General features: G+C 41.3%; 1 protein-coding gene across 3 annotated transcripts in view; it reads left to right on the forward strand.

Moving 5' to 3' along the window:
* ZNF236 (zinc finger protein 236) overlaps positions 1 to 25714 on the forward strand; it is a 169765-nt gene that overhangs the window by 100630 nt on the left and 43421 nt on the right. For 2 of the 3 annotated variants that reach the window (XM_075826515.1, XM_075826516.1), the window contains exons 23-27: positions 17053 to 17463; positions 18440 to 18585; positions 18679 to 18916; positions 21769 to 21948; positions 24998 to 25153. In XM_075826515.1, the coding sequence (XP_075682630.1) occupies positions 17053 to 17463; positions 18440 to 18585; positions 18679 to 18916; positions 21769 to 21948; positions 24998 to 25153 (1131 nt within the window). Of the gene's footprint in view, positions 1 to 17052; positions 17464 to 18439; positions 18586 to 18678; positions 18917 to 21768; positions 21949 to 22238; positions 22320 to 24997; positions 25154 to 25714 lie in introns of those variants that run through there. The other variant, XM_075826517.1, reaches the window with a different exon arrangement.

Below are 25714 nucleotides of genomic sequence, written 5' to 3' on the forward strand. Positions count from 1 at the left end.
GAGCTTCTTTCTAGTTGGAATAAAGTTGGCGTTAAAGTGTTGAAATTGTGGGGGTCAAAGCGATTCCCAGATATTTAATGTGATCTTCTCGCCAACGGAGATCAAAGTTTATTTGAATCAACTTGGCCATATGGTAGTCTCGCACTGTTGGATTAATAGAACGCCAGGCATCCACCATGTCATGAGAATGAAGCAACCTAGCCAATTGTAAGCCATGTGTAGGGGGGGTGTTAAATAGGATTTTCCGTCTGAAGACTTATCTAAGGTATGGTCTAATGGGACATTAGAATCGCCATCAAAGATGACCCTTCCCACCAAATACCGGGCTAAAGTTTGAGTTAATTTGTTCATCATGAACAGTTCGAGATATCAAAAGGTACCTTCCTTCTGGATCAGCAACCGTACGCTGGTGCACAAAAGGTGTACGATTCACAAACAAAATACCAACTCCTCTCTTCTTCTTATCCGCCAAGGCAATGTAGTAAGTCGGAAAGTGGGGATGCATAAATCTTGGGCTAGATCTAGAAGAAAAATGCAGTTCCTGTAAAAACACAACATCACAATGCATAGTGTCATAATAACGAAAAGGCCTTTCTCCGTTTTACTGGATTATTGAAGCCCTTAACATTATGTGTGAGGATCTTAAAGGGCGGTGTTACGTTAGCCATCATACTATGGAAAGAGAGGACAGATATAATCAGATATAATCAAACCTTACAGCACAGGTGACACTGTTATAGAATAAGGTAAAAAGGATAAACAGACCGGGAACAAAAAGAGAGGGAAAAACATAAGGGATACTGAAAGTTTTATTCCTAAAGACATCATGGCGAACCATGAAATAAGAGGCTGAAGAGCCAAGTGACGAAACCAACAATAAACACAATAGAATAAGGAGGGAGTGTGTGCAATCTAACTGAAATAAACACAATTGAAATTTCAAAACCGGCATTTCACATCCCTTCAGGAGGGCACATGCAAATTCCCCTGAGCTGGCGGCAGCAACTATATTTAGACAGAACTATTTCTATATAGAAACTATCCTTAGCAACAATATGAGATCAAGACGACACCAAGATGGAGTAATCAATGTCCCTCAGGTTTCTGGACGTCTGGATGAACGGTTCTTGGATTTCAGGGACCACAGGGGTGAAATCTTATCTGTTAAGGAATTATCTCGTAGAGAAGACCGTGGTCCCGAAGTAACTAGTCCCTCCTTGGAAAGAAATCCCAGAGGCCTCCCCGGCCTGAGGGGTAGTGAAGCTGTGTGTGCGGTTTTGGTGTAGAAATATCAGACTCAGGCATCATTTAGACGAGCGTAATATGCGCGCGTGCTTTTCACGCGTGTCGTACGCACCTATATTAGGCTATGGGGCAGTGTAGACAGTCCGTGAGTTTTGCGCAGCGTGAGTCCGCTGCGTAAAACTCACGACGTTCTATATTTCTGCGTTTTTTGCGCATCACGCACCCATTGAAGTCAATGGGTGCGTGAAAACCACGCAGGTCGCACGGAAGCACTTCCGTGCGAACTGCGTGGTTCGCGCAACAGCTGTCATTCTCTGAATGTAAACAGAAAAGCACCACGTGCTTTTCTGTTTACAAACATCCAAACGGAGTGTCAAGATGATGGCAGCTGCGAGAAAGTCTCGCAGCCGCGCATCATACACTGATGACACACGCAGCTGTTAAGTGCCTTTTGCGCACGCAAAATGCCACGCTTTTTGCGTGCGCAAAACGCACCCGCTCGTGTAAATAAGACCTAAATGGGAATGCCCATCTAGATTTGATGGCCTTTGACTGTAAGATTTGAAGCAAGGGTTTAAAGCTTCGTCGCTTTTGAATTGTACGAGGAGAAATATCTGTAAAAATTTGAATCATAGCATCTCGTAGCAGTATGGGGTCTATCGCTCTAGAGGCTTTCATCACCTTCTCTTTAAGGCTAGATTCACACGACCATGTTACGTCCATAATGGACGGAACGTATTTCGGCCGGAAGACCCGGACCGAACATACTGCAGGGAGCCGGGCATGTAATCATGTTTTCAGTACGGGACAGTTGTCCGGCAGCGAGGCAGGGACTCCTAGCATCGTACATAACTATGATGCTAGGAGCCCGGCTCCCTGCAGTATGTTCGGTCCGGGTCTTCCGGCCGAAATACGTTCCGTCCATTACGGACGTAACATGGTCGTGTGAATCCAGCCTTACAGTGTAAAAGTGTTGTTTAACCAATATATCGCGTGGGAAGCCATCAGCCCTCGGAGCAGTTAGGGCTCTATGAACCCTATCGATATCATAGTAACTCTGAGGTAAGTCAGGGAGTAGAGCCCTAAATTGATTATGTACTACTGCTTCCAGGTTAGAGATATTTTCAGGGAGACCTCTGATTCTAAAGTTTTCCATCCGGGACCTGTTTTCAAGGTCCTCTATTTTAGGGCAGATTCAGACGAACGTTGCGTTTTTGCGCACGCAAACAACGCTGCGTTTTGCGCGCGCAAAAAACATTTGACAGCTGCGTGTGTCATCCGTGTATGATGCGCGGCTGCGTGATTTTCGCGCAGCCGCCATCCTAGAGATGAGGCTAGTCGACGCCCGTCACTGTCCAAGGTGCTGAAAGAGCTAACTGATCGGCAGTAACTCTTTCAGCACCCTCGACAGTGAATGCCGAACACAACATCGAGAAACCTGTTAAAAAAAAAGAAAAAGTTCGTACTTACCGAGAACTTCCCGGCCGTTGCCTTGGTGACGCGTCCTTGGTGACGCGCTTCTCTTGACATCGGGCCCCACCTCCCTGGATGACGCGGCAGTCCATGTGACCGCTGCAGCCTGTGCTTGGCCTGTGATTGGCTGGAGCTGTCACTTGGACTGAATTGTCATCCCGGGAGGTCAGACTGGAGGAAGAAGCCGGGAGTTATCGGTAAGTCAGAACTTCGTTTTTTTTTTACAGGTTCATGTTTATTGGGATCGGTAGTCACTGTCCATGGTGCTGAAACAGTTTAACTCTTTCAGCACCCTGGACAGTGACTATCTCCTGACGTCGAGTACCGGAATTTTTTTTGCCGGGTTCGGCCAAAACGAGTTCGGCCGAACCCGGTGAAGTTCGGTTCGATTGTCCGGGTTCGCTCATCTCAAAGACACTCCATTTGGATGTTTGGAAACAGAAAAGCACGTGGTGCTTTTCTGGTTAAATTCATCCTTTTGACAGCTGGTGCGCTGTTTCAGTCGGTTCGCACGGAAGTGCTTCCGTGCGACCTGCGTGGTTTTCACGCACCCATTGACTTCAATGGGTGCGTGATGCGCGAAATACGCGGAGATATTGAACCTGTCGCGTTTTGTACGCAGCGAACAAACGCGCACAAATCACGCACTGTTTGAACTGCCCCATTGACTTCTATAGGGCTGTGCATGGCGCGCGAAAAATACGCGGCCTGCACGCACGAAAATCACGCTCGTGTGAATCTCCCCTTAGAATGAGCTTCTTCTAACTGTAATTATATATCTTCAGTCCTAGGTGTATGCTGGTTCACCGTGGCAACAGTGTTGTCTATTTTAGTCTCTATTGCTTCAATCCTATCCCAAAGTTCTTTAACCCCCTTCAGGACTGAACCTCTTTTGGCCTTCACGACGAAGCCGATTTTTCAAATCTGACGTGTCACTTTATGTGGTAATAACTGTGGAATGCTTTTACCTATCCAAGTGCTTCTGAGGTTGTTTTCTCGTGACATTTTGTACTTTATGTTAGTGAAAAAATTTGGTCGATAAATTCAGTATTTATTTGTAAAAAAACACCAAGATTTAGAGAAAATTTGCAAAAATTTGCATTTTTCTAAATTTAAATGTATCTACTTGTAAAACAGATAGTAATACCACACAAAATACTTACTAGTTTATATTTCCCATATGTCTACTTTGTTTGCATCATTTTTATGAACATACTTCTATTTTTCTAGGACGTTACAAGGCTAAGAACTTTAGCAGCAATTTCTCATATTTTCAAGAAAATTTCAAAAGACTATTTTTTCAGGGACCAGTTCAGTTCTGAAGTGGCTTTGAGGGCCTTATATATTAGAAAGTCCCCATAAATAACCCCATTTTGAAAACTGCACCCCTCAAAGTATTCAAAACAGCATTCAAAAAGTGTTTTAACCCTTTAGGCGTTTCACAGGAATTAAAGTTTTATTCTGTACCACAGAAGGTTTTACCCAAGAAACGCAGCTCAATACTTATTGCCCAGATTCTGCAGTTTTTAGAAATAGCCCACATGTGGCCCTAGCGTGCTAATGGACTGAAACACTGGCCTCAGAAGCAAAGGTGCACCTAGAGGATTTTGGGGCCTCATTTTTTTTAGAATACATTTTAGGCACCATGTCAGGTTTGAATAGGTCTTGTGGTGCCAAAACAGTAAAGTCCCCCCAAAAGTGACCCCATTTTGGAAATTACACCCCCAAGGAATTTATCCAGGGGTATAGTTAGCATTTTGAACCCTCCGTTTTTTTGCTAAATTTATTTGAATTAGTATGTGAAGATGAAAATCTACTTTTTTTCTGAAAAAACATAGAAATTTTTCATATTTACAAGGAATAAAGTAGAAAAAACACCACCATTTGGATTTCTGATTTTGCTGGAATAGTTTTCAGTGCCGTGTCGCGTTTGCAATGTACTGGAGGGATGAAAACAGTGGAAACCCCCCAAAAGGGACCCCATTTTGGAAACCACACACCTCAAGGAATTTTTTTAGGGGTAAAGTTAGCATTTTGACCCGACAGTTGTTTTGCTGAATTCATTGGAATTAGTCTGTAAAGGTAAAAATCTACTTTTTTGCTGAAAAAACCATAGACATTTTTAATTTTTACAAGGAATAAAGGAGAAAAAGCACCCCAACATTTGTAAAACAATTTCTCCCGATTACGTAAATACGCCATATGTGGTAATAAGGTGCTGTTTGGACCCACAGCGGGGCTTAGAAGGGAAGGAGCGCTATTTGGCTTTTGGAGCTCAAATTTAGCTGGAATAGTTTTTGGGTGTCCTGTCGAATTTGCAAAGCCCCCGAGGAACCAAAACAGTGGAAGGCCCCCAAAAGTAACCCCATTTGGAAAACTACACCACTTAAGGAAACTATCTAGGGGTATTGTGGGCATTTAGACCCCACAAGTCTTTTGCAGGATTTATTAGAATTGGGCCATGAAAATTAATATCAACATTATTTCCACTAAAATGTTGAATTTTTTCAATTTCATAAAGGAGAAAAAGCACCCCAACATTTGTAAAGCAATTTCTCCCGAGTACGGCAATACCCCACATGTGGTCATAAATGCTTTTTCATTAGAAAGTAATTAACCCTTTCCGGACTGATCCATGTGTTGCTTTTTCTTTTTAATTTTTCCCTCTCCGCTTTCCGAGAGCCATAACTTTTTTTTATTTTTCAGTCAATAGAGCGGTGTGAGGGCTTATTTTTTGCGGGACGAGCTGTAGTTTTTATTGATACCATTGTTTGGTACATACAACTTTTTTAGCACTTTTTATTACATTTTTTGGTAGAGCCAAGCGATTTTGCCGTTTTAAATTCTTTATTTTTCACGGCATTGACTGTGCGAGTTAAATAATGGTATATTGTTTGGACTTTTACGGACGCAGCGATACCAATTTTGTGTGTTTTTTTTATTTTTTTACATTACTTTAGAGACAAAATGAGAAGTTTTTTTTGGGACTTTAAATATTTATTTAATTTTTTCCACTAATAATAACTATTTACTTTTGTTTTTACAGATTTTATTAGTCCCCATAGGAGACTTGAACCAGCGATCGTTAGATCACTGGTAGAATACACTGCAATACTAATGTATTGCAGTATATTGTCATTTTTACATGCTCCTGTAACAGCGCTATCGCTTTTTCTGTCAGTTAGTCCCGGGTGTCAGCTGTAATACACAGCTGACACCCGCAGGGTATGGCGCGGGCTCAGTGTGTGAGACGCTCCATACATCACCCCCCACACCACGACATGCTATTAAATCATGGTTCACGAAAGGTTTCATGCGCAGCGGATGGTGCAAAGTGAAAATTAAAATTTTCGACTGATTTGCCATTTTAGTGCACTATATGTTATGCCCAGTTTGTGCCACAAATACCACAAATAAAATATTAACCGGGTTCTCCCGGGTATGGCGATGCCATATCTGTGGACGTAAACGGCTGTTTGGGCACGCTGTAGTGCTCCCTAAGGGAGGGAGCGCCATTTGGCTTTTGGAGCACAGATTTAGCTTGGTAGTAGCTCTGGCGTTTTGCTGGTATTTCAGTTTATAATGTGGGGGTACATGTAGGCTGGGCAGAGTACATCAGGGGTATAATAATGGGGTAAATAAATAATAATCCGCAGGTATGTGGCCAGTGTCGCACTTATAAAGGGCACCCGATCTTATCCGCTTTTCGAACACTGCACATTTTGCATCGCTATATTCTGGGAGCCAGAACTTTTTTATTTTTTTTCACCACCGGAGCTGTGTGAGGGCTTATTCTTTGCGGGGCAATCTGTAGTTTTCATTGGTACCATTTTGGGGTACATGCGATTAAATTTTTTTTTATCACTTTTTATTCCATTTTTCGGCAAGCATTTTTCGACCAAAAACCATCAATTCTGACAATGTTTTTTATTTATTTTTTACAGCGTTCACCATGGGCTATAAATGACCATTATATTTTATTCTGCGGGTCGATACGGTTATGACAATACCATATGTATATCGTTATTTTTACATTTTGCAGCGTTTGCGCAATAAAAGAACTTATTGATAAAATAAACTATTTTTTGTGTCGCCATATTCTGAGAGCCATAACTTTTTTATTTTTCAGTCAAAAAAGCTGTGTAATGGCTTGTTTTTTGCGGGACGGGATGTAGTTTGTATTGTTACCAGTTTGGCGTACATGCAACTTTTTGATCAATTTTTATTGTATATTTTGGAAGGCCTGGTGACCAAAAAATAGTGATTCTGGCATTGTTTTTCGTTTATTTTATTTGCGATGTTCACCATGCGGGAAAAATAACATTATAGTTTTATAGCTGGGGTTGTTACGAACGCAGCGATAACAAATATGTGTACTTTTTTTTTAACTTAATATAGGAAAAAAAGCAGTTCTTGTTTATGTCACTTATAACATTTATTTTTACACTTTTATTTAAATATTTTTATTCTTTTTTTTACTTTTTTTACTTTTCCCACTAGGGGACATTTAGACTTGCAGCTCTGATCGCTGCTGGAATACATTACACTACCTACGTAGTGTAATGTATTCCAACTGTATTCCAACTGTCATTGTGACGTGACAGCCACACTGACAGGAAGCCTACGACGACCAGCCTCCATGTGGTCCTCATAGGCTTCGGTACATGGCAGCCCGGAAGCCATTGTCTGGCGTCCGGTTGCCATGGGTACCTTCGCCAGCCCCAGTGATTTCACCTGGGGGCTGCCGATCTCCGCTAAACTCCTTAAATGTCGCGATCGGAATCGACCGCCGCACCGAAGGGGTTAACTGTCGAAATCAGCGGCAATGGGACGCTGATCGGCAACAGGGATTGCAGGGCAGACACCCTACACAGTTAACCGCCGCTGCGGTGTAGCGCCGCGCTGCTGTTGACTGTCAAAACACTGACGTAACTGCACGTCGAGGTGTGCAAAGTTTCAAGGTGCGGAAGGGGTTAAAGCCAGATTTAATTTTAGTACAAGCTTTATCCAATTGTTGGAGTTGTTTTTACAATAACTTAATAAATAATACTTTTCAAAATTAAAGTCCCAAAACATGACATAATATACGCATATTTGGTATTGCCACGTCCGTAACAACCTGTGCAATAAATGTATACTGTTATTTATGAATAGGTGTATAGTATGAAAAAAAAGAAAATAAAACTGCTTTCTTTTTTTCTTTCTACATTTTTGCCAAAATTAAAAATTTATATAAATTAAACGATAATGTAAATGTACCAAAAAATGGTACATACATAAAGCACAACTCGTCCTGCAAAAAACAAAGTCTTATACAGCTACGTCGGACAAAAATGGAAAAAGTTATGAGCGCCAGGACGCAAAGAGGGATATGTAAAAAAAATAGTTTGGTCCTCGAGGCCAAAATTGGCCCGGTCCTTAACGGGTTAATACCCGTGGATGAATGTTGTCTGGGCGAGGGGATTTATCAACATTTAATTTGCTCAGACGTAGCTGTACTTCCTCCTGTGTTAAGTAGGTAATATTGGATGGGGAACCTTTATCACTGTCCCATGAATATCTGGCACTGGCAGCTCATGAGTAAATACAGAGCAAAAGTACATGTTTAATATCTCAGCCCTCCCTCTACAATTTTTTTCCCATGCTCATCTTTAAGCGGGCCAGTATTATCAGATTTTTTTTTTGCCATTAATATATTTCTACATTTTTTTGGGGATTCATTTTAATGTCATTAGCCATTTTGTTTTTCTGTAGATAACGTTGCTAACTTGATTTAATTATTACATTTTTATTGAGATCTTTGTAAGTCTGGAATGCTTTTGCTGAGCCCTCCGCATTCAATATTTGGAATTCTTTTTGTTTTTGTCTATCTACATTGAGTAATTCCCTATTCATCCATATTGGTCTCTGTTTATTCCTAGACATTTTGTTACCAGTGGCTATAAACTTACTACATGATTCATGTAATATATCTTAAAACGCTCCCCATTTAGCGTCGGTATCCCTTTTTAACATTATATGATCACAGTCAACATGACTAAGGCCTCATGCACACATCCTTCACCGTTTTCATGGATCCGTGTATCTATTGTGACATCCGTGTCGTTTCCGTTGTCACTCCGTGTCCGTTCCGTTTTAAACGGATGCTGTGCTTCCGTTTTGTCTTCCGTTTTAAATGGTCCATTAAATTCCATTTTGTGTGTTGAATGCAGGGAACTTTGGCACGCCCTGCAGCTGCTTAGCAACGGATCCATGAAAAACGGACGGCACACGGATGCCTACCGTGTGCCGTCTGTTTTTTTGACGGACCCATATACCGCAATTGGCCCCACGGTCACTGAACGACGGACAAAAGTAGGACATGCATTACTTTTTACGGAACAGTCAAAACAACAGAAGTGTGCATGGACCCATAGAAATGAATGTGTCCGGGTGCGATCAGTCAAAAAAACGGATAGCACCCTGAAGAAAATAACTGAAGTGGGCATAAGGTCAGTCGATTTGAATTTAGCTTTCCTGAAATTCAAGGTTTTTTTTGTTCCCCTTCGTATTGTTTTACTGAAACTTATCATATTGTGGTCACTATTGCTCAAGTGCTCGAGGGCCTCCTCATCTGATATTATGTCTGGTCTATTAGATAAGACCAGATCCAGCACATTATACCCTCTGGTTGGTTTATTAACCAACTGAGTGAAATAATTCAATTGTGTATAAAAACTTACGGCTTTTAGCACATCCAGCGGCCTCTATTTCCCAATTAATGTCAGGATAGTTTCAAATCCCCCATTATAAGGAGCACATTATTATTTGCTGCCTTTTGTATTTGTTGCAGCATTTCATCCTCAGTCTCTTCAATTATATTCGGTGGCTTATAACAAACTCCAATTAGTAGTTTACCGTTTTTAATCGCTCCATCAATATTTACCCATAAAGACTCCACACTGTCAGAGCATCCCCCAATGCCTTCATTCAGGACTGGTCTTAGGCTGGATTTAACAAACAGACAAACCCCTCCACCTTTTTTAGATTTTGTATCCCTTCTAAATACTGTGTAGCCCTCCACATTTGTTACCCAGTCATGACTCTCATCCAGCCAGGTGTCTGTTATGCCCACTACATCATAATCCATGTCAGTCATTAGAATCTCCAACTCGTCCATTTTACTTGCAAGACTTCTTGCATTCGCCAGCATACATTTAATCTTACCGACACCTTTAATATTCTTAGCTCCGTATTAGCCCCCACTAAATTCCCATTAACCCCTTCTGTATCCCACTCCCTATGTACTCTATTTAACTCCACTGGTTTATCCCCACCCTACCTCCCCCAGATCCTAGTTTAAAAGCTCCTCTAACCATTCTTTCCCCCAGCACATCTGCACCCTCCCCATTTAGATGCAGCCCGTCCCTATGGTAGAGCCTGTAGCCCACAGAGAAGTCAGCCCAGTTTTCCATGAACCCAAACCCTTCCTTCCTGCACCAATTTATAAGCCACTTATTTAACTCCTTAATCTCCTGCTGTCTTTCTAGTAACGCTCGTGGCACTGGTAGTATTTCTGAAAGCACTACCTTGGAGGTCCTGGACTTGATCTTCTCTCCGATTTTCCCTAAATCATTTTTAAGGACCTTCCATCTCCCACTGACTTTGTCATTGGTACCGATGTGTACCATGATCGCCGGGTCTTCCTCAGCCCCACCCAGCAATCTGTCCGATCTGCAATATGCCGCACTCGGCAGACAACACACTGTTCGGCAATCACGGTTGCGGCGATACATGACCCTATCTGTCTGCCTAATAATAGAATCCCCTACCACCAGTATCTGTCTGACCTTTGCTGCACTCCTACTTCCATCCTTCCTACAGCAGTCCTTGTCCTAGTTGTTAGGAGCAACGCCCTGCTGTAGTGATGCTGGCTCTGGACTTGCATCCCTAATATCAGCCAAACAGGCATATTTACTAGGTTGTGCCAGTTAAGGACTGGCCTTCCTGGCACTTTTTCCCGTAGCCCTTCCTCTAACTGTTATCCAACTACTAATCTCTGGGTTCCTGAGCTTGCCCCCCCTCCACCTACCTCCATCTCACTGGCCCTAGCCAGTGTTTGCTTAGTGAGCTCTAAAATCCTCTCTAGGTTTTGCAATTCTCCTAAGTGTTGCAAGCTGCATATTTAGATCCAGTACCTGGGCTTCCAAATACACAACATGCGTGCATCTAGTGCAAAGATATTCATTCTCAAATGGCTGTTCAAGGCATGCAACGTAAAGGGTCTGAATACTTATGTCCATGCAAAATTTGAGTTTTTCACTCCTAATAAATTTGCAAAAATTTCTAAAATTCTGTTTTCACTATATCATTATGGGGTATTGAGTGCAGAATGATGGGGAAAAACGTGAACTTTTTTTAATTTTAGCTCAAGGCCTCAGCAACTTTTCGAATGCACTGTATGTACGATATGTGTATATACTAGTCCTTCTCAATTAATTAGAATATCATCAAAAAGTTAATTTATTTCGGTAATTTAATTCAAAAAGTGAAACTCCTATATTACATACATCACTCTGTGTGTAATTAATCCATTTCCATCATTTTTTTCTTTTAGTGTTGATGATTATTGCTCACAGTTAATGAAAACCCAAAATGTAGTGTCTCAGAAAATTAGACTATCGGGTAAACGTTCAAGATTGTAGACTCATGGTGTCACACTCTAATCAGCTAATTAACACAAAACACCTGCAAAGGTTTCCTAAGCCTTTAAATGGTCCAACAGTCTGGTTCAGTAGGCTGCACAATCATGGGGAAGACTGCTGACTTGGCAGTTGTCCAGAAGACAGCCATTGACACCCTCCACTAGGAGGGTGAGCCACAAAAGGACATTGCTAAAGAAGCTGGCAGTTCAGGGTGCTGTATCCAAGCTATTAATGGAAGTTGAGAGGAAGAAAAAAGTGTGGTAGAAAAAAGTGCACAAGCAACAGGGATAACCGCAGCCTTGAAAGGATAGTCAAGAAAAGGCCATTCAAGAATCTGGGGGAAATTCACAAGGAGTGGACTGCGGCAGAAGCCAGTGCTTCAAGAGCCACCACACACAGACGTAGCCAGGACATGGGCTACAACTGTCGCATTCCTTGAGACAATGTCAGAAGCATCTTACCTGGGCTAAGGAGAAAATAGACTGGTCTGTTTCTAAGTGGTCCAAAGTCCTGTTTTCAAATTAAACTAAATTTTGCATTTCATTTGAAAATCAAGGTTCCAGAGTCTGGAGGAAGAGTGAAAAGGCACTCAAACCAAGTGGCTTGCGGTCCAGTGTGAAGTTTCCACAGTCAGTGATGGTTTGGGGAGCCATGTCATCTGCTGGTGTTGGTCCACTGTGTTATATCAAGTCCAGAGTCAACGCAGCCGTCTACCAGGAAATTTTGGAGCACTTCATGCGTCCCTCTGCTGACAAGCTTTATGGAGATGCTGATTTCATTTTCCAGCAGTACTTGGCACCTGCCCACACAGCCAAATGTACCAATACCTGGTTTAATAACCAAAGTATCACTGCGCTTGATTTGCCAGCAAACTCACCTAACGTAAATCCCATAGAGAATCTATGGGGTATTGTCAAGAGGAAGATGAGTCACCAGACCCAACAATGCAGACAAGCTGAAGGCTGCTATTAAAGCATCCTGGGCTTCCATAACACCTCAGCAGTGCCACAGGCTGATCGCCTCCATGCCACGCTGCATTGATGCAGTAATTCATGCAAAGTGAGTCCCGACCAAGTATTGAGGGCATATACTGTACATACTTTTCAGTAGGCCAACATTTCGGTATTAAAAATCATTTTTGAAATTGGGCTTATTTAATATTCACATTTTCTGAGACACTACATTTTGGCTTTTCATTAACTGTTAGCCATAATCATCAACATTAAAAGAAAAAAGTGCTGGAAACAGATCCCTCTGTGTGTAATGAATCTATATAATGTACGAGTTTCACTTTTTGAATTAAATTACTGAAATAAATTAACTTTCTGATGATATTCTTATTCATTAAGAAGGACTAGTGTATATATAATATACTAGATCCTATATTCTCGATCCTATATACTATATAAAATATACAAGATCCTTGAGAATGGCTTTTTAAATCACCAATCGTATACATATATATGTATATATACATACATACGATTGGTGGTTTAAAAAGCCATTCCCAAGAAACTGTTCTTTTCATCAGGGCCATTCACACAGCCTGCGAGGAGGAAGCTCCTTCTATAAGGAGGGCCCTCGCATCTACTTGATGAAGAGTGTCATTGTAGCCTAGCGATCGCTCTCGCTTTGTGCTAGAGATCTATGCATTAGCCAGCAATGCCTTGTGTAAACGAATGGGATTTTCATTTACCTATCTTCGGTTATTGCTGATCTTTCTCTACATTTACACTGGCCAAGTATCGGTACCATTGCTCAGAAATTAACAAATCGTAATGATTGGCCAGTGTAAACATGTTTTAACAGATACTGGGTGTCAAACACGACTGAGAACAGCTATTACAGTGCTGGTCACCCAGCTTTGTACAATAGTATTTAAATCTGCATATTTATGCAGAGATATGCCCCCCTAATCACTCTCTCCTACTACTCTGTTAGTAGTTCTAGTAAATCTGTAATTCTAGGCAGGAAGCTTTTCCAGGAGTAAAGCTTTGATGGATAACCTCCACTGATCTTTAGAAAGAAGAACACTGTTTATCCTGCAAAGCGGCTTGTGTGCAAGTTCAGCTCTGCCTGGTACGCAGTGCTGCATCTGTTTCTGAAGACAATGGCAGCCGCCTGGAATAGCTTATAATAGACCTAGTCTCCATGGCTATGTCAACTTAATACTGTTACATTGTCTAACGTTGAGCAATGGAACCAAAACAATGTAACAGTGCTAATGTTTCAGCATCTATCAGCCCCATAATACTGCACAGTGCAATGATGATATATCCTTTTCTTAACCTGTTTGGCAATAAAGGCAGTATAAGATTTTTCAAAATTCTATCGAATATCACGAGTTGAATGATATATAAAAATAACTGCTAATGGGATTATATTTTTATTCTAAAAACCTATATTTGTAAACTTTTTGTTTTTTTTTCCTATCTTATTTGTTATTTGTAAACATGGCTGGATAAATAAAAGCAGAAGAAAGTTGTGGATCGAGAGTAAAAAAAAAAAAAGTATCTATCTAGAAAAGCATTATAATAAAAAGCAATATTGACTTTCATTTCATTACCAAGCTAAGAGCTTTTTGGCAAAACAAATTGGGTGTCACTGAGGGATGAAATGAAGAGCGGTTTTAATGAAGTAGAAGCCAAGAAGCGTTTTTGTAATATCACTTTTGAGATTTTTTTTAGACAAAGCCTGGAGCAAGCTCTGCTTAATTTTGATACAAACATTGGAGTTGGGGGTCAGAGAAGTGGAACAGTAATTGAAGATCATATCAGGCGTATTCTGCTGTAAAATCATTTTGATAAAGACATTTACTGCAACAATAAACTATTACTGAGAGGAGTTGCTTTTGCGAGGAACAGATTCTAGACTTAAATAGAAACAAATTGATGTTTACAGTTCTCAGGCTTGACAACAATGGATTAGAGGAGTTTTCCAGTACTTTTATGTTGATGGCTTATCCATAGGATTTCAGATCGGTGGGGGTCCGATTCCCAGCACCCCTGCCAATCTGTTGTGTGAAAGGGCCGTGGCGCACCGTTCAGCGCTGTGCCCCTTTTATTGTTTACCAGGCACCGCGTCATACATTTTACAGCAGCTTCGCATGCTACTGAAGCTCAGTCCCATTCAAGTTAATGGGACTGAGCTGCAATACCAGGCACAGCCACTACCAAATATGTGGCGCTGTAACTGGTAAATAATAAAAAGGACGCTGCGCTTGTTAGAACTCTGTGGCCCCCTCAGCCAGTTGATCCGTGGTATGTCAGGATTCAGACCCCCACTGATCTGATATTGATGACTTAGGCCCTGTTCACACGGAGTTTTTTGCAGGAGGAAAATTCCTCCTGTAAAAACTGACCCTGGAGGTTTTCATGTTTTGTGGTTTTTGACGTGGTTTTTGAGGCGGTTTTCCAGGCGGTTTTTCAGGCTGTTTTTGCCGAGGTTTTCACACGCATGAGGCTGGGTTCACACAACCATGTTACGTCCATAATGTACGGAACGTATTTCGGCCGGAAGACCCGGACCGAAGACAGTGCAGGGAGCCGGGCTCCTAGCATCATAGTGATGTACGACGCTAGGAGTCCCTGCCTCTGCGTGGAACTACTGTCCCGTACTGTAATCATGATTACAGTACGGGACAGTTGTCCTGCAGCGAGTCAGGGACTCCTAGCGTCGTACATCACTATGATGCTAGGAGCCCGGCTCCCTGCACTGTCTTCGGTCCGGGTCTTCCGGCTGAAATACGTTCCGTACATTACGGACGTAACATGGTCGTGTGAACCCAGCCTGACATCCTTCTGTCAACGGATCTGTCACCATTGAAATGAATGGTGATGCAAACGGAACTTACTTCACACTTGCCTTTCCGTTGAGGGGTTCCCCTGACTGAAAGCACCGACGGAACCCCTCAGCGGAAACCACGCTGATGTGAACAGGCCCACATTAAAAAAAAAAAAGTATACTTACTTCTTGAATCAATTTCCCAACATCAATGTCCATTCGGTGGTACACCTCTGCTGTCGTCATTTCTGTTCCTGAAATGTTAAAAAAAAAAGAGATGACATACATGAACAACTGCATAACAAAATTAAAAAATTAAAAATAAAAAAATCTAAAAAAAAATCTAAAAAAAAAAATGCACAGCTCCATACATGTATAGCATGTATGGAACATAGGAGCAATTGCACTTACTTGTATTCGATTTGGATGCAGGACTTCGGTTTTCTGTATCCCTGAGTTCTGTCCACGATGTTTTTCAGGCTCCACGAGCAGACAGGAAATGACAGCCCCTTGCTGGGCTGGACTAGCAGCAGGAGACTGCAAGAAACTCCTCCAAAACACTCGGCAATATACTCGTCAGAAAACACCTCACTAGTTTGAGGTGTTTTTTGACGTGTCCCCATTGCTTTCAATGCGGTTTTGGACGCGGAAACCGCATCAAGAAGGGTCATGTCCCTTCTTTTTGCCGCGAGGCGTTTTTTTTACTCGCGGTAAAAAACCGCCTCCGTCTCCCATTGAAATCAATGGGAGTCACTTTGGGTCGTTTTTGGCGCGTTTTCCGACGCGTTTTCCGCGTCAAAAAACGTGTCAAAAAACTCCGTGTGAACAGGGCCTTATCCTAAGGATAGGCCATCCGTATCAAAGTCCCGGAAAACCCCTTTAAATATTTTTTATTGCTGCATCTCCTGTTGAAGCTCTGTTTTTAGAATACAGGTTATAATATAAAAATAAAACAATTGCTCACAAATGAAGGTTTCCGTTTTATATTCTGACATGTCATGGAGATGGATCAGTAACTGTTGCTAGCTATATTCAGCACTGTACCTCTTTGGCATGACTTGGAACCATGTTGACAACACTACACTTGAAAGCAAGGGTTTGAATGTAGAAAGGTGAAACTTTATGGTACTAAAGGGGTTTAGAATTGTACCTATAGAATGGAGTCTCTTGTTTGAGACCCACTCCATTCAGCTAAAGCCCAAAGACATGTTCAAAATGGCTCCTAGCACCAGAGGCTCACGCTTGTTCATTGAAAATAATGTACTGTGTCGACCAGGAATCATAAGCCCTTCGGATGTCTTCTTCTATTAGTTGTTAATTCTATTCAATGGTTCCTTAGTAATATCTATTTCTGTAAATGCTGGTGACAACCAATGTGGCTGCCATTACTGCTCTCACAGGAGGGTTTATCCAGCTTTACTAGATCCCTGAACAGCAAATCTCCCTAGTTCTACAGGTGAGGGTGGTGTAATGAAAAATATCAAGTCACGGATATACCGTAGTAACCATACCCTTCAACCCACTCTGGTCGTGATTTGAAATGTCACCATTTTAATGCTTTTGGTGAAGTATAATTATTGGCCAAATTGTTTATTCTTACTTTTTGTGTTGTCTGTTCGACTTTTCTATTATATTATGTGCGGTCATAGTGAAAACACTACATGTGAAAAGATTTGCTGATTGTGTATTATTTATTCTTTTAGGCCCCGTGCAAAATATAGGACATGTCAAATTGGCACGGGCCAAAAATGCGGGTGGCCGTCGACGCCCGCAATCGCGGCCCGTTGTTACGGGCACGGCCGTGTGCATGGGGCCTTAGAGTAAATCTCTTATCTGAGTATCTGATTGCTTATTCGTGTCTTTGCAGGTCAAAAGCTGTTTGGCTGTCACGTCTGCAGCAATTCCTTCTCTACCAAAGGCAGTCTAAAGGTCCACATGAGACTGCACACTGGCGCAAAGCCATTTAAGTGCCCTCACTGTGATATGCGCTTCCGGACATCTGGACGTAGGAAAACGCACATACAGTGTCATTATAAAACCGATTCTAAAAAGGTCCGGAAGCCTGTTGTGCGGAGGCATCTTTCCCAACATGCAGTTTCTGTTCCAAGTACAGCATCCAGCACAGTGGATTCACTCCAGCCAATAAACCTACTTAACTCATCAGCAACGGACCCAAGCGTCTTCATTACAAATAGTTCTGTTCTTACTGGTCCGTTTGATCAAAGTTTACTCCAACAAGGTCTCGTTGGACAGGCTATTCTTCCTGCTTCTGTATCCGGTAAGTACATTATTCACAGACTTCCCTGACATTTGCCTTGAAATGCACAAAGGCATTTATTTGGCCAGTATTATGTGCGGCAAAGCTGGGAATATCGAGCCGTAAAAAATATTTCTTATGGCCGCAGTTATTTAGCACAGTTTACACTGGTTGGCCTACTGTATCTCACTAAAGTTCTTCAACTCTAGCTGTTGAAGCTCAGTAAAGGAGGAGAGATCTCTAGAGGCAAATACAGTTCCTCCTCTCTACACCTGCAATGTGTAAAGTCTAATAGCACCCGCATTAGGGTATAGTCAAAGCTGCCAGTTTTGTCACATTTTTGCCAAGCTTTTCTTGCAGAACCGCAACAAAACAGGCATCTGTGAATACGCGCTTTGTTCGCCCTGTGTATTCATTGTGTGGCTTTTGCATGCATTTTTTAGGCAATGCCAAGAGTGGATCCTAAATAGAGGTGTTTAAAGAAAAGACTAGAATTCATGGTAGAATTTATACATTTTTCTATGGCAGTAGAAAAGTCCAAATGGCACAAAAGATGCAATTTGAATGAAAAATTGCGACCTTTGTGCTGTTTTTGCCTCTCAAAGCGGCTTTTTTTATTTTTATTAAGCAAGTGGGAGGAGCTTAATAGAAGGGGCGGTGCCACGACAGCCCAATTCATTTACTATCATTTACCCCAGAAATGATAGTCAAAGATGTGCCTAATTTTTTAAGAGGTGTGCACCCCATAATAAATTATAATTTTACTCAGACTGACTTTATATTAAGACTGGTGTATGAAACGCCAATCTAAATAAATTCCCCTCTTGTACGTCTCCAATTTTTGGATCCATTCCTAGTAGACTAAAAAATCCATAAAAAACGTCTAAAAAGCCAGAATGAAGTTTATTGTAAAATATGCTATGTTACGATTACACCACTTTGTCATTTATAAAGATTAAACATAATGAGCTTTTTTCTCTTTTTCTTTTTTACGCAGCTGGTGGAGATTTAACAGTGTCGCTCTCCGACTGTAGCTTGGCCACTCTGGAGGGAATCCAGTTACAGCTCGCTGCCAACTTGGTTGGACAAAATGTGCAGATTTCTGGACTAGATGCCACAGGCATCAACAACATAACACTACAGGTAATAGTCCTGAGAGAGTCAAAAAGGTAAGAGGGCAGCTTTTCTTCTCATTGACACTATTAAGTTTGCTCTTTCTTGCTTTTGGTCTAACAGATTGATCCCAGTATTTTACAACAAACACTTCAACATGGCAGCCTCATACCTCAGCAAATAACTGTTGACCCCACGGAAGTACAAGCCAGCAACAGTTTACAGACCAGTGAGAATGCCATGCCTGCTAATGTTATACTTCAGCCTATAGCAAGCTTGTCTCTACAACCTGCCGCATCATCGTCCAACCTGACTATTGCCCCCATCACTGAGCAAGAATCAGTGCTGTCTTCAAACACTAGTAAGTTTCTGTATTCTCATGCGGATCTTGGCATATATCAGTCCAGTTTTATCATTATAAAGTTGGTATCTTCCAGCCAATCACTGTCACGGCTATCTCTTTACTGAAATGTATGCCAAGTAGACCGGTGCTGCTAGGACCAGCGCTACTGTTAGGAGTGGCACTATTAGTTGTCAGTGCTGTATCTTGTAATTCATGACCTATATCTATATTAAATAGTAATTAATAGTTTGACTAAACTTAAAATTATTCCGTTCATTTTTCTTCGTGGTTAAACTTTCATATTTATGAAAAAACATGTTAATAAATATTCACTCAAATTCGCTGAATTATTATGCAATATTCTCATTTAATTAACCTGTTTTCACTCCTTGTATTTTTTTTTTCCTACAACTTTCTGTTGTGTCTACACATCTTATCACTCTTTTATATTATATAGTTACATAGTACGGCTGAAAAAAGACACATGTCCATCAAGTTCAACCAAGGCATGGGAAAAGGGAAGGAAAAAATTTCTACACATAGGAGCGAATACTTTTTTGTTCTAGGAAATTATCTAAGCCTTTTATACTGTCCCTGCTGTGACCAGCTCCTGCGGTAGGCTATTCCAGAGATTCACAGTTCTCACAGTAAAGAAGGCTTGTCGCCTCTGCAGGTTGAACCTTTTTTTCTCCAGACAGAGGGAGTGCCCCCTTGTTTTTTGAGGGGGTTTTACATGGAACAGGATTTCACCATATTTTTTGTATGTGCCATTAATATATTTATATAAGTTAATCATGTCCCCCCTTAGTCGTCTTTTTTCAAGGCTAAATAGGTTTAATTCTTTTAATCTTTCCTCATAACTTAAATTCTCCATGCCCCTAATTAGCTTCGTTGCTCTTCTTTGTATTTTTTTCCAACTCCAGGGCATCCTTTCTATGAACTGGAGCCCAGAACTGAACTGCATATTCTAGATGAGGCCTCACTAATGCTTTGTAAAGCGGCAATATTACATCCCTGTCCCGCGAGTCCATGCCTCTTTTAATAAACGACAATATCCTGCTGGTCTTTGAAGCAGCTGATTGACACTGCATGCTGTTATTTAGTTTATGATTTACAAGTACACCCAGATCCTTCTCAACAAGTGACTCCCCCAGTGTAGCTCCCCCTAGGACATATGATGCATGCGGGTTGTTGGTACCCAGATGCATAACTTTACATTTATCACCATTAAACTTCATCTGCCAAGTGGATGCCCAAACACTCAGTTTGTTTAAATCCGCTTTCAATTCATGAACATCTTCCATAGATTGAACTATATTACATAGCTTGGTGTCATCTGCAAAAATAGAAATAGTGCTATTAATCCCAACCTCTATATCATTAATAAAGAAGTTGAATTATAGTGGTCCCAGCACTGAACCCTGGGGTACACCACTTATTACCGGGGACCATTCAGAGTAATTGGTCCTTGAGCCAATTCTCAATCCAATTACAAACTATATTTTCTAAACCTATAGTCCTTAATTTACCCATTAGACGTCTGAGGGACAGTGTCAAATGCCTTTGCAAAGTCCAAAAACACTAAATCCTCAGCGGCCCCTCTGTCTAGGCTTCTGTTTATAAAAACAGATTAGGTTAGTTTGAAAACTTCTGTCCTTGGTAAAACCGTGCTGGCTGTCACTTATATTACTATTTTTTTGTCACATAATTCTGTATATAGTCCCTCAATAGCCCCTCAAACATTTTCCCCACGATGGATGTTAAGCTTACTGGTCTATAATTACCCGGGGAAGACCTAGAGCCCTTTTTGAAAATAGGCACCACATTTGCTCTGCGCCAGTCCCTTGGCACTATACCAGTCACTAGAGATTCTCCGAATATTATGAAAAGGGGGACAGAAATAACTGAACTAAACTCTTTAAGAACTCTAGGGTGTAACCCATCTGGCCCCGGGGCCTTGTGCACATTTATTTTATTTAATTTAGCTTGGACCATATCTACATTCATCCAATTCATTATATCAACTGATATATTAACAGCACTGGCACCGGCTACATCAGCTGCTCTTTCGTCTGTTGTATATACAGAGCTGAAGAACCCATTTAGTAACTCTGCCTTCTCTTGATCCCCTGTGACCAACTCCCCATTACCACTATCTAAGGGTCCTACATGTTCAGACCTTGGCTTTTTAGCATTTATATACTTGAAGAATTTTTGGGGATTTGTTTTGCTATCCTTGGCCACCTGCCTTTCATTTTGTATTTTTGCTAATTTTATTACCTTTTTACAGATTTTATTAAGCTCTTTATATTTTACAGAGGCTGCAGATGTACCCTCAGATTTGTATTTTTTAAATGCCATTTTTTTTGTCCTGTATTGCCCCTTTCACAGAAGGTGTAAGCCATGTGGGGTTTAATTTTAGTTGTTTATACTTGTTACCTATAGGAATAAATTTTGCACTATAATTACCCAAAGTAGATTTGAAATTCTTCCATATCATGACATCTTCCTAAACCCTAAGGTCTCATGGTCTTTTTCCGAGCTTATCATGGTCTGTTTAAATTGGAAATGGAAGAGGAAGAATACCCCTGCCACTGTTTTCCTGTTCATTTAGTCATCTCTTTATAAACCTGCAGCATTATACTGTATACAAATTACTTTTTCTATTTTGGAGTCAAGAAGCCTTGAAAAGTTAATCAAAATGCATAATTTTCCAGAAAATCTGTGCAATCCCCTGTGGAGTGATTTATGTGCAGCGTTGATGTTGGCTATGCTTCTGCATGCAGATGTGATATTGACATCGCTCAATTTATGTTTCCTATAAATACATCATGGGAATACGTTTTACAGAATGTTTTCTTTCTCTGCAGCTGGACAGGAGCTTTCTCAGGTCATGACCTCTCAAGGCCTAGTGTCCTCCTCTAACGGACAACACGAGATAACACTAACCATTAATAATTCCAGTTTAAGTCAGGTTTTGGCACACGCAACTGGCACTACTCCTACTACATCATCGGTTTCTCCACAGGAGATCACTCTCACTATATCTGGTTTGTTTAAGATTTCCTTTTTGTTATTTATTTCCTTTATTCTCTAAGTGCTATTGGTATATATCCGCTTATTATTGTCATAAAGGCACCGTAAAGGTCAAAAATGCTTTTTTTTCCCCCACACAACGGTTGGTGAATTTTCAGCCATTCACTATACTAGACCGTTTATAGAAGATTTACCTAAAATACTTGGAAATTATCATAATTGCAGACTGCTCCAAAATGAATGTTTAAAGGGCAAATTACTTCATGAAACAAACTAATGGCAGCTATGAATTCTGACACCGCAGGATACCAACTTTTTCGTGCCTCTGGCCAGAATAACTGCTGCTCAGATTAAAAGGTCCTTTGAAAAGGAACGGTGAGAGCAGGTATTGCTAACTTTGTTTTTTTATTATTATTCTAGATCACCAAACACTCCTATACCCGGTTTATCCACGCTTAAATTGAAGCAGCGTCTCCTGTCACTGCTGTATAAAGTGGAAGACAGAATGCAAAGACAGATTGTATAGAACAGGGTTTCTCAACCTTTTTTCCACTGCGTCTCGTCGGTAAAAAATTTCGGGGTTACGTAAAGAAGGACATCCGGATTCCCTCCCCCCTTATTTGCTTTAGGATGTGTATGGGCTGATTTTTCTCACTGGTTATCTTGTTTCCTGTAGTTTATAATCATTCAATCCTTGCTGTAATGGAATCTCTCTGTGTACTGATTTCCTACTGGAGATGTTAGGCAATAGTCAAAGTAGTTTGGTCGAGCTTAAACACCGTAGCCAATCTGAGCAAGAAGAATTGAGGTGTAAAACATAGTGGAAGGACCAGAGCAGGAAGTCAGCAACAGCCTGAGCCACTGACATCATTTGAAATGAAGACGAATGTGTAAGCGGCGAACAGTGAACATGCTATTACGACACCCTAAACCAAAGCTTCATCTGTGCTGCACCCCTTCTGCCACTCCTTATGAGTTGGCTAGGTGGGTCTAACAAGAGGCCAGTCAGTCAGCAGCTCTCCCCCAATCAGCGTTGGCAAGGGAGCTTTTCCTTAGATGTGCAGCCTGGCCGTCCAATTGACAGCGTCACATTCGGGCGTATTCGTACATTCCATTTGTGCTTTTACCACAAATACTGTTGTTTTTGGCTGCACGGTAATTAGTGTTAAAAAAAACACGTTAAAAACATTGTTAACCTGTGAAACCTTGGCATCAATAATTGCATCGAAAAACTATGGTAATTTGCTTTAAAAATGCATGCTACCTGTACGTGTGAATACACCCTTAGGCCGGATTCACACAAGCGTGTGTGTTTTGCGCGGGCAAAATGTCCGTGTTTCATCAGCATATGATGCGTGGCTGCGTGATTTTCGCGCATCCGGCATCATTATGACACTCTGTTTTTATGTTTGTAAACAGAAAAGCACGTGGTGCTTTTCTGTTTTCTTTCATTCATTCATGTTAGTAATGTTGCGCGAATCACGCGCGGCTCCCGGAAATGCTTCCGTGTGCCGAGCGTGATTTGCACGCACCCATTGACTTCAATGGGTGCGTGCTGCGCAGAGCACGGCCAAATATAGGACATGTCGTGCGTTTCACGCAGCGGACATACGCTGCGTGAAATTCACTGACAGTCTGAACGGCCCCATTCATTAACATAGGTCCATGCGACGCGCGTAGCACGGACGTATTATACGCTTGCCTGAATAAGCCCTTAAGCTGTTTTTGAATAGCTACTAATATATTTGCTGTATGTTCTGGCAAGTGCATATAAGCCTGATTCAGGAATATATTTCCATACTTGAAAAGTTCAGTCTTAGAAGTTGAGTCCATGTTTTACTTCTCTTCATCCAAGTAAAAATGTAATAAAATACTGGCAAATCCCATAATATCATAATTCCCTTTATTCATATTCTATCTCGTATAGCAATAAAAGCGGAGAAATGCATAAAGAATTATTATGCACCATCACCAAGCCGACATGTGGGTTTGCTGTAATTCAGCGCAGTTTATAAATGATTCTTAATGTTAGTTTTTTTGCAGGTAAACAACAGTTTAAGTGGTAACTAAATGTTTGACAAACTTCTGACATGTCATAGTGACATGTCAGAAGTTCTGATTGGGGGGGGGTCCGAGCACGGAGACCCCCACCAATCGCTAAAACTAAGCATCAGAAATGCTCGTGTGAGCGCTGAGCCGCTTCGTTTCTGTTCGGCTTTTTCCTGAAAGCCAATGTATCGGAGTACGGGTTCATAGACTTTCTATTGAGCCCGTACTCCGATACATTGATTTCTGGAAAAAGCCGAACAGAAACGAAGCGGCTCAGCGCTCACACGAGCACATCTGCTGCTTCGTTTTAGTGACTGGTGGGGGTCTCCGTGCTCGGACCCCCCCCCAATCAGAACTTCCGACATGTCACTATGACATGTCAGAAGTTTGTTGAAAGTTTAGTTACCCTTTAACCTGCAAATAACATTCAGACATTAACAATCATTTAAAAGCTGCGCCAATTTACAGTAAAGCTGTATGCTAGCTCAGTGTTTGCATTGCAACCAAACATCGCCCGCCACATTTGTCCTTATCCTTAGTACTCAGTTACGGCTCATTCAGACGAACGTGAATAACGTCTATGTGCTGCGCATGAAAATCATGCGCTACACACGGACCCATTGATTTCAAAGGGGCCGTTCACACATTCAGGAGTTTTCATGCAGCGAGAGTCCGTTGCGTGAAACTCACTGCATGTCCTATGTTGGTGCATTATCACACACCTACGTGCCCATTGAAGTCAATGGGTGCGTGAAAACCACGCACCGCACACTGATGCACGTCAATTGTGATTTGTGCATCAATTCAATTGAAAATAATAATTAAAAAAAAAAAGATGTGCTTTGCGAGTGCGTGAATAACGCATGCCATTCGCAAAGCACACTTATGCATAACGCAACACACACACGGACCAGATTCACGTGCGTTTTTCACGCTCTTGAATCTGATACGCTCGTGTGAATGTAGCCTTAAGATCATGTTTTTCGAAAGCCTTGATTCTGTCTGTTTATTTAGGACAAGATATAATGCAGCTCGGCACCTCCGGAAGCAATGAACTGAATGGAAACATAAGACTAAACGCCCCTTCGATTACCAGCCAGATGCCAGAAACCTCACTATTAAGCAATGATCATATCTTATCACAGGCCACTACACTAACTACTACTTCAGGTATCACAATATGACTGATATTTTCTATTACCTTTTCAATGTATAGAAGTTAGTCAGTGAGTTACTCTTAGTACTGAAATTTTTTCATGTTCATATACTGCAAAGGGTTGTGCAAATATTGGAGAAATGGCTACGCAGACTGGGTGAGGTGTGTTTAACGGTGCAGTCACACGCGACAGATTTTGTTGCAGAAATTTCTGCAACTGAAAATAAAATCCATTCATGTGAATGGGGTGATTTCTGCAGCAAGTGTATGGATTTTATTCAGATGAATGGAACAGATTTTCTGTCGCAGAAATTTCTGCACCAAAATCTGACAAGTGTGACTGCACCTTAACCTGCCGCCTCAGCAGTAATTTACAACCGTGTCTTGCATTGATTTGGACATCATCCATACCACGCGAAAACTACGTCTCAAAACACAAAAGGGATCATTACATTTCAATTAACTTTTAGATTTGGTGTTTACAGGTTACTGGTCGCTGCCAGTGGTTAGGGCAGCATGAGCCTGCAGACAGATTCCCGTATACAGATATTATTTTTTTTATTATTTTTTTAACC

This window comes from Rhinoderma darwinii, chromosome 5 (assembly GCF_050947455.1).
Source record: "Rhinoderma darwinii isolate aRhiDar2 chromosome 5, aRhiDar2.hap1, whole genome shotgun sequence".
Classification (NCBI taxonomy): Eukaryota; Metazoa; Chordata; class Amphibia; order Anura; family Rhinodermatidae; genus Rhinoderma; species Rhinoderma darwinii.